Source organism: Etheostoma cragini, chromosome 22, assembly GCF_013103735.1.
Source record: "Etheostoma cragini isolate CJK2018 chromosome 22, CSU_Ecrag_1.0, whole genome shotgun sequence".
NCBI lineage: Eukaryota > Metazoa > Chordata > Actinopteri > Perciformes > Percidae > Etheostoma > Etheostoma cragini.
In genome coordinates, this window is record NC_048428.1 from 5,197,300 (window position 1) to 5,207,408 (window position 10,109).

The window sequence follows — 10,109 nt, forward strand, 5'->3', positions numbered from 1 at the left end:
GTGTGTGTGTGTGTGTGTGTGTGTGTGTGTGTGTGTGTGTGTGTGTGTGTGTGTGTGTGTGTGTGTGTGCCTTTGAAATATCTCATGAACCATTCATCCAATCTACTTCACACTTGGTTTCTGTTGGTACTGGATGAAGCTGGGCATTGGAATTTAGAGCATTTTGGTTCAAAGAAACCCATCTGGTGTACATTTTATTTTTAAACTGGTCAAATTTGACCCTAGGACACCACAAGGGTTAAAGCACACTGTAAGTCAATCAGTCAGTGGGCTACAGTGGAGTTGCATAGTAAGAGCTTTCCGGTCCTTCTTTAAGTAATTTTTGGAATCAACTTGGCTCTGGAGAATACCACAAGAAGCCATATATCAAGGGCCAATCAATCGGCCCGTTCTAACAGACACATTTTGAACGGGTACTGTACTTGTACCTTTTATACAGTTGGTCCAACACTCTGCAAGGCGATCACTGTTATATAAAAATAAAGAAATCCAGGAGGTTGACATCATTGGGAGTCAGGGCCTGGCCTGGTGAAGATGCACTGCTCTTAATAAAATCCCACATGCCATTTTTAGAGTCCTGTTCTGTCTCTACCCTGTGGCGCTGTCAGATGTGGTAAAAGACAGAGGGAGGGTCTGTGTATGTTGCTTTTGTCTGTTGAGTGTAAAAAGTCATTTATTGAATTTAATTTTTTTAGGTTACTACAGATGATAGATGAAAATTAACCTGCAGAGCTAAGTCTGGCTCGTTTTGTTACCTTGCTGTTGATACATAGTCACTGTCCCTGTCAAGGAAATGAAAGAGTAACAATGAAATAGAGTATGGTTGAAAATAACAATGATTCCTGGTGTTTCTTTGTGTTTCATAATGTTAGTTTCATCCCTTCTGATCGACCACAACTGGTGTAGCTCAGTTTCTGCCAGACAACAAAACAAACAACTCCCAATGTGGATGATCCAACTTTGCACTGTGCTCAAGCATTAGTACTTTGCTTTTGAATTATCAAACAAAGGTTTGTTATTAGAATGTTAGTCTCACTTTGCCACACCTTACTCCACAGCGCTGTGGAAGCGGATCTGGGTATTTAGCATTCTGGTATGGGAGAGAAACGTGCTCTGGTTTATTATTATTATTTCTTTAAACTAGTGCTGCTGTCAGTTAAACACGTAATTAACGACGTTAACGCAAACCCATTTTAACAGCGTCAACGCTAGATTACCTTTCTTTATGGCCTAGCAAACTGTAGTTTTTTCACATGCTGTTCTAACAACTGGTAACATTAGAAAAACTACAACGTCACACTGGATCTAGTTAGACCTGAAACTAATGTAAATGTGCTGTATTTATATAGCGCTTTTCCAGTCTTAACAACTGCTCAAAGCGCTTTTACATCTACAGGGAACATTCACCATTCACACACATTCATACACTGTGGCTGGGGCTGCCGTACAAGGTGCCACCTGCTCATCAGATAAACATTCACACACATTCACACTCCGATGCGCAGCACCGGGGGCAACTCGGGGTTCAGTGTCTTGCCCAAGGACACTTCGACAATGACTGCAGGGGCGGGGATCGAACCACCAACCTTCCAATTGGCAGGCAACCGCTCTACCACTGAGCCACAGCCGCCCACTGCAAACTAAACAACAGGCATGTCGTACACACGCCGTTTGGGCTTGTCGAGCCAGCCAGAGAGTAGTAACATTACGTTTTGAGTGGATGGCGAGCGTAAGATGAGGAAATGGACGCCAATAAGATTCTGGATGGAAAGTTTACTTTTTAAAGTTGCAGAATGTTCCGTTGACCAGACCAATGTGATCTGTGTGTTTGTCGTTGTGAACTGAGCTATCATCGCAGCACATCTAGTCTGAAATACCACCTGATGGCCAAGCACGCAGCTGATGCCCTTTTATTGGTGGACAGTGTTACATTGTGTGAGAGATTAATTGCTCCAAGTGAGAATGTTAGTAAGAAATTGAACACTACAGTAGGCTTTATGCCTACTGTTGTTTTTAAAGTTAAGTTTCTAAAGTTGTTTTTAATTTTTAAAAAACATTTGCACAAAGCGAGCCAATCCACTTTTCCATATTGGTAAAAGCATTAAAATTACAAAAATAATGAGACAAAAAGAAATCAAAGGACATTTAGAATAGTTACAAATATATAGAGAGAGAGAGAGAGAGAGAGAGAGAGAGAGAGAGAGAGAGAGAGAGAGAGAGAGAGAGAGAGAGAGAGAGAGAGAGAGAGAGAGAGAGAGAGAGAGAGAGAGAGAGAGAGAGAGAGAGAGAGAGAGAGAGAGAGAGAGAGAGAGAGAGAGAGAGAGAGAGAGAGAGAGAGAGAGAAATCTGCCGAATTTAGATCAACCGGAATCCTGGAAGTAGAACATTGTAGATATAGACTATTGAAACATCAAATAATACAACTTAAACATGATAACTTGTTACTGCTGATATGATTCTGCAAAACATACGGGATGGTGCATTTTATCAGTGTGTTTCATTGTTAGATAAGTATGAAACATGTGAAAGGCATCATAGCCATGCACTTGTAGGTCAACATTGGAACGAACCAGTATGAGCCAGTACCTGACTTGGTGTATTTTTGGTCTTCAGGATCTCACAGGTCAGGAGAGCAATTACCTGCCTTCCCCAGCCCTGGGTTTGGGGGAATGTACAGCCTCCCATTCTCCTTGCCAGAGTCGATGCTCCAGCTGCTGGACAACACAAAGAGAAGGTGATTATGATAACCAAAAACTTGCTGCAGGTACAACAGGGAACCTTTAAAGCATTTTGATTTGGGGATTTCTTCGTCTTAATTTGATTTACTCCACCAAAGCAGTCTTTGAATAAACACTGCAGGGGAAAAATTCCTGCCAAACTATCATGTTTAAATTAATAAAGCTTGTTATGTTATTATAGCTGGAATTTGTTTTTACATTACATTTTCTTTTTTTTTCTTCTTTTTTTGTTGTTACTCATTTACTTGGCCCTTCACAGATTTTTATGTTGACAGTTGCCACAGTGACACATACCGCCTCCAGTTTAAGTGTTTCCTTAATTCCTTTTTAAGTGACAAATTGTCTGGACACACCAATGATCTAATTCAGATCTAGTGAATGCTATGATAACTCTGATGGTATAGGCTTGTTGTGTTTGTAAAGTCATTATTACCTAAGTCCTAATTGCTACATTGCTCTTGTTTTGTTAAACTTGTCGGAGAGACTGAGTCAATGTTTATTACTGTTCCCCGTTGTTGCAGCAGTGCATATAGAGGGAATTGTGCTCAGGAGCATCTCTCGGACCAGGATAGACAAGGAATACAACTTTGAGGTAGGTAACACCCTGTTTACACAAACACTCACACACACATACACACACGTAATACTGTCTGACGAACAAAAACTTAAAAAAAAAAAAAAGAACTTAAATTCTGTAAGACTATCACCAATCAGTCTTGATTAGTTTGGTTATGTCTGGAGTTTCCTTTAGTTCACCTGCACACAAACCCATTCACATGCTTTCAGCTCTGTTGCTAAATGCCTGCCATTGTGCATTCAGCTTTGGTGGCTGGCCAAGTCTATGCATTTTAGAGCAAACAATTTGCCTCATAGTGGAGTGTAACAGTAATAGCTTGGTGAGATAAGCCAGTGAAATTCATAGGGCTTTTGGGGGGGGACGTCTTTTCTGCATTGTTATTTTTTTTTACGATTATTTTTGGGGCATTTTTAGGCCTTTATTGACAGGACAGCTGAAGAGATCAAAGGGGAGAGAGAGGGGGAATGACATGCCGCAAAGGACCACAGGTCGGAGTTCAACCCGGGTCCGCTGCGTTGAGGAGCAAACCTTCGTAAATGGGCGGCCGCTCTACCAACTGAGCTATCTGGATTTATTTTCAGTAGGAATGCACGATTCAGAAAACGTCACGATTCAATATTGATTTTTAGGCTCAAGATTTGATTCAAAATCTTTCTCAATAAAAGAAAAAAAAAAAATTCACGTGTTAATGTAGTTATTCCCTCTGTGATAGTATACACGCCAATACAAAAATAAAAATAAATAAATAGGAATTGATTTTTAGGATTCTATGGATCGATTTTGAATCTGTGGAGCTTGAATCACGATACAAATGTGAATTGATTTTTTTTTTGCACACCATTAATTTTCAGACCCAAATGTATAGTGAAAACGTCTTAATTTTTGTCAAGTAAACACAACATTCTGGTGGCGGGTCATAATTCAAAATATTGAAAATAATGGAGTATAATGCAGTAATGGGCTTTAGCATTCGACTTCACTTGACCTCAAAGTCCAGTTCATTTGATTAGTAGGATTTGGGCATAATGGTAACTTTTTTCCAAGGAGCACATTTTTCTCCCAAGTAGGAAGATGTAGGAGTGAATTACATAGGGTAATTGCTGTTACTGTTGTAGCTAATGTGTACAATAATACAATGGTGTTAGGCGGTCCCTCCAGGATTTTAAGGTCGTGCCAGTATAGGAAATGAACTAACAATGTAAAGATCAACAAGACACTGAGAGACATGTTCAAATTTGATTCATTAAATAAGTTATTATACTCTTCAATCCACCAGCCATCCTCATTTGCAGCATCCTCAGCCTTATTGGCAAGGTTACTTGGAAAACTCACCCCAGAGTAGTTTTATTCTCCTTAAAACAAGTTTCTTTTTTATTTTTATAGAACTTACAAAAAAAGAAATAATTGCAACTTGTTTTGCAACATTCTCTATCGCCCGCAACGACATTGCAACATACATACAAAAGACATCGCAACTTTTATCACAATTTTTACAAAAGCTCCCACAACATCAGGCATTTTGGCCGCAACAATCTAAAAAAAAGGCCACGAAATCCTGGAGGGACTAGTTTTGAATACAAAACATTATAAGTGTTATTATATAGCGTTAGTTACTTTGCCTATTCATCTTAATTATACAAAATATTATGAATAATCTATGATGTATTAAAGATAAAGAGGAGACTTTATTGATCTGGTGGTGAAATTCACAAGCTAGCTGCCAAGTCAAACTTCTGCTGTTACTTTGGTGAAAGTAACTCAAAAGTAATGCAAAAGTAGTTTAACACATTACAATTCAGAGACAGTAATATTGTTATAAAACTAATTACACTAATTACTACTGCTTATCCCTTCAAAAATTAATGTTTTCCAAACAGAGATTCACATTAACAAACAAGAGTCTGTAGTGCTCAATTACAGAATGAAAAATCAGCAAAACAGATGGCGAAGAGAGCGAGCCAACAGCACCCACAACAGTCTGTTCATATTGGACCAAACCACTAATTAACACACAGATAGTAACACATTGTCTTACTGCACCCATGAGCTTAATAGGCATGTTTAATTTCATCATAAATCATAATACATTTTTACCATACACACAAGAGTAGGTGGATTGAGACCCGCCCAGGTAAATAAAATCTCCTCCCTCTTGTGAAGTTGCTTGCCGTGTGCATGACTGGGTGTCAACAATTTTCTTCAGACTAAGTCATAAGTAGCATCCTGCTGCTGGTGGGCTAGCCGTGGGAGTTACTGTTCTTATTGTTGCTAACCGAGGCCTTCTATTCCCGTTTTCCCTGCCCATATTCATTAACTGTATTTATGGACTCAAGTACCAATAAAACCTAATTTTATTAAGTTGGCTGTTAAAGATTTTAACTACAAATCAGAGTAGTTTGAATGACATAAATCTGTTCAGATGAGATTTTAATGACTGCAACATAGACATGTTCAAAACATCTTAGAGCCCCAAAACACAGATTAAAACACTTAAAAACCAAAACAATGATCTAACAAAATGAACCCAAATTTTACTTTAGCGTTAGTCTTATATGACTTAACAAAAGTTAGGAGGAGACAGTGTTGATATTTACAATAACATGTAACTTTGGACAACGCAAAGACTTCACTTAATCTGTATCTGTATCATCTTTTAGTATGGTTTGTTTAATATGCAAATAGTTTTTCCTTTATAAATTATTTGTTAATAGAATGTTGTCATTGTTTTCAATAACTTTTTGTGCAAAGAAATGGAAAAACTGCAAGGTTAAGGGCCTTTATCTTGCGTTGTTGTAGTATCAACAGATTTAGAGGCATTTAGCATTTACATTACTGTTAATCAGTCCCCACTTGATTACACATTGTATAACCTTGTTTTGATACAAGAAGTGAACCACACAATGTGCCAAACATAATGTGGCACATGAAGAGGCATATGACTGTAGAAACAGCTGAGAAGATTTGGGTCTGTGGTTACCCGGTCTACGTCACACAAACTTCCTTCTCCCATTCTCTCTCTTTACTACTACAACTACTACTACTAGTACTACACACACACATACACACACACAAACACACACACATACGGCGAGTGGGGCTCTCCAATGCTTGGAGGCGAGTGGTGGCCATCTTGCAGCCCTGCCGCTGAAGGAGATGCGACGGCAAGGACTGGTACAACCGGTTGGTCAGAGACATGTAATCGTAGCGGCCGTTGGAGCTTCTGAGCAACTAGCTTCCACCCATTTTATCTGTTAATCCTGCCAATGTGGACACGGCATTATGTTGAATGAATTGTCTATAGTGCTGCGCGAGTTGTTGCCGTGTTCCTATTGTTTTCATCTCATCTTTACCCAGACAAAATAGACATGACATTTCAAAAATCTTTCATTAACTGTCAGATATATAATTTTTTCAAAAGACTCACTTTCATCAAATGTTATATGACATATTTCCAGTAGGCAACTGACTGCAAGCAGGCACATCCGGACCCAAACAAGCAGGTTTATGTGCCGGTGCCAAGCCCCCGAGAGCCCTAGCCCAATCATCTACTCCTTTTCTTTATGGACTGCATGCAATTAGACAAGGACCTATGACAAATAAATAAATCTAATTCAAGTGAAACACCAAACATTCCCGGTTCTGTGAAATAGGCACTATGAAAAGGTACATTTTTTCCTCATGTCTATGTGTTACCCATATGTTCTAAAATGGGATTGTAACTAAAAAATATTGATATTTTCCTCTTTATACTTCATCTATTCACTCAGAAATGGGCTGTTTTACTGGGAACACTGATCATTGTCTGCCAACTAGGGCTGGATGGTATAAAGACATATTTTCCGTTTATATTTATATAGTTTGATGTTGCGTTACATGACCCATTTCTTCCATAAAGCCGTGCCAGTGCATCTCTCTCACACACTCACAACCCCACTCTCTCGCTCTGTCTGCCCGCCTCACTCACTCGCAACAGGGTCCAACAATAAGAATTTTCAGATGCCCCGGAGCCAGTAAAAAGTTACATTGGACCAGTAAATACAATCAGCCTGTTGCCCGATTGGGCCAGAACTTGAGAAGGTGAGCAAGCAATGGAGCAGCTGCACGGTGTCTATTCTCCGAGACTTCCCTCTTCCCTCAGCGCTAAGGCCAACACACAGGCTTGCTTACTTCATACCTGAAATGAATCCTAAACAACAACAACAGAATACAAGTTGAAATTTAAAATAACATTTATTGCGTCATGAAGAAAAACAACTGGTCGAGAATGACGACTCTGATAGAGTAACAGGGATTGGCTCAAGTTTTAGCTTACTGTGTGTGTGTGTGAGATAGAGACAGCTGTTGGATATCCAAGCGGTAGGGCTGAAATCTCCCAGTTGACTGGTCGATTTATTGGTCGATACGTTCTGGCTCGACCAAAATTCTGATTGGTCGATTTTTTTCCGTGTTAATTTCATCAGGGGGAAGCCTAGACCGTTACGGTCTATGGGTGGAAAGCACTAATTGCTAATGGGGGTGTTTTCAGAGCATCCCTGTTTCACTGGTAACAGTCTGTCTTCACAACACCCCCCTTGTTTTCACTTTTTTTGATTATCCCAGCTCACTGGGGACAGATTGAAGAAAGAAGTAGAAAGCCTTGGTTTAGTGGTTTGATGAATATTTATTAAATTGAGAGGGTTTAATTTCCAGTCAGTCCTCCTCAACCATGTCGAAGTCATCGGCAGTGTGGCAGCATCTTACAAAAATAGATAACGAAAAAAAAATGAATGCAACAGTTTGCATATCGCAGCTCAACTACAAACATGGCATATCACCTAATAACGGTAAGCTAAATTGTCTGCGTTAGGTTGCCCTGTCTGTTTGGAGGCTATATGAATATATTAGAATTGGCATATTTCATAGTCTAATAATCGTTTTATAACTATAGGCGCACCCTCCCGTAAAGACGGTAACGTCGGAAGGAATTGTTAATGTTATTGCTCAGGATATGAGGCCCATTGGTGTTATGGAGGGCTGAGGTTATAAGAACTTGTTAAAATACAGCGCCAGCACGGCACACCATCATGCATGGACTAACCCAAAATGTGAGGGACTCAAGGAGAAAGTTTCAGAGTTAATGCACCACAGCGAGGCACTGAGCTTGACCACAGACATGTTTAAATATGCAGTAAATATTAAAGTGGATGTACCTTTTGTGTTTAAGAGTAGAAGTTTTAAATTCATAGTCTATTCGTGTCTGAGCCGCGAAGCCGAGCTCCGATGTTCAGCCGCTCCGTGCGAGGACATGCACAGAGGCTGAAGCAGCGCTGTCAGAGCCGACAGACGAGTGGCATTTCAGTGCAAAATAACTAGGTTAAAAAAGATTTAATATACTGCAAATAGCCTACACGGACAAGTACTGCAGGACAGTACAGTTAATCAATGTTACGGTTTTTTTTCCGATTACAGTCTGTTTTGATTAAAGTGCTTGTGACATTTCACAAGTGGCTTTGACTTAAGACTAAACTGAATTTAGCCCACTTCCTAGAAAATATAGAGTATATTCAGAAATATCGTGAAATATTGCTAATAATGTAACAAATTCCAAATACCATAATTGTACAAATTGTCTTTGTATTGTCATCAAAGTCAGTTTAAATACTTTGCCCACATTAAAAGGTGCAAACCCAATTCAGTTTGATAAGATACGGTGTGCTTAACTGAGCGTGGCTTTGCCCAAATACCGCCTGCATCGTCTCAGTTGTGATAGTCTTTATAAATTCATCTGGTGTTAAGACAGTTCTGCATCCCCACAGTTGCATATTGAATGAGTCATTGTGATAGTATTTTTGTGATACAAAATAAGATTGTGTGTAATAGCATGTATTTTGTATAAAGACCAGAATAGAAAGTATTCCTATCTATAGATGGATATCGTATATAAATGATGCTTTAGGGTGAAATGACATATTGCTAGCAATAAATACAGTGGTGTGAAAAAGTGTTTGCCCCCTTCCTCATTTCCTGTTCCTTTGCATGTTTGTCACACTTAAGTGTTTCGGAACATCAAACCAATTTAAACAATAGTCCAGGACAACACAAGTAAACACAAAATGCAATTTGTAAATGAAGGTGTTTATTATTAAAGGTGAAAAAAAATCCAAACCATCATGGCCCTGTGTGAAAAAGGGATTGCCCCCCTTGTTAAAACATACTATAACTGTGGTTGTCCACACCTGAGTTCAATTTCTCTAGCCACACCCAGGCATGATTTATTGCCACACCTGTTCACAATCAAGGCATCACTTAAATAGGAGCTGCTTGACACAGTAAGGTCCACCAGAAGATCCTTAAAAGCTACACATCATGCCGAGACCCAAAGAAATTCAGGAACAATTGAGAAAGAAAGTAATTAAGATCTATCAGTCTGGAAAGGGTTATAAAGCCATTTCCAAAGCTTTGGGAATCCTGCGAACCACAGTAAGAGCCATTATCCACAAATGGCGAAGACATGGAACAGTGGTGAACCTTCCCAGGAGCGCCCAGCCGCCCAAAATTACCCCAAGAGCGCAGCGACGACTCATCCAAGAGGTCACAAAAGACCCCACAACAACGTCCAAAGAACTGCAGGCCTCACTTGCCTCAGTTAAGGTCAGCGTTCATACCTCCACCATCAGGAAAAGATTGGGCAAAAATGGCCTGCATGGCAGAGTTCCATGGAGAAAACCACTGCTGAGCAAAAAGAACATCAAAGCTCGTTTCAATTTCTCCACAACACATCTTGATGATCCCCAAGACTTTTGGGACAACATTCT

The 10,109-nt window shown here is 39.7% G+C and overlaps 1 protein-coding gene across 1 annotated transcript in view; it reads left to right on the plus strand.

Moving 5' to 3' along the window:
* The window catches only part of zcchc2 (zinc finger, CCHC domain containing 2), a 40,552-nt gene that overhangs the window by 2,372 nt on the left and 28,071 nt on the right, over positions 1–10,109 (plus strand). Inside the window, exons 2-3 of the mRNA XM_034862771.1 lie at positions 2,614–2,734; positions 3,260–3,344. Of these exons, the coding sequence (XP_034718662.1) occupies positions 2,614–2,734; positions 3,260–3,344 (206 nt within the window). The remainder of the gene's footprint in view (positions 1–2,613; positions 2,735–3,259; positions 3,345–10,109) is intronic.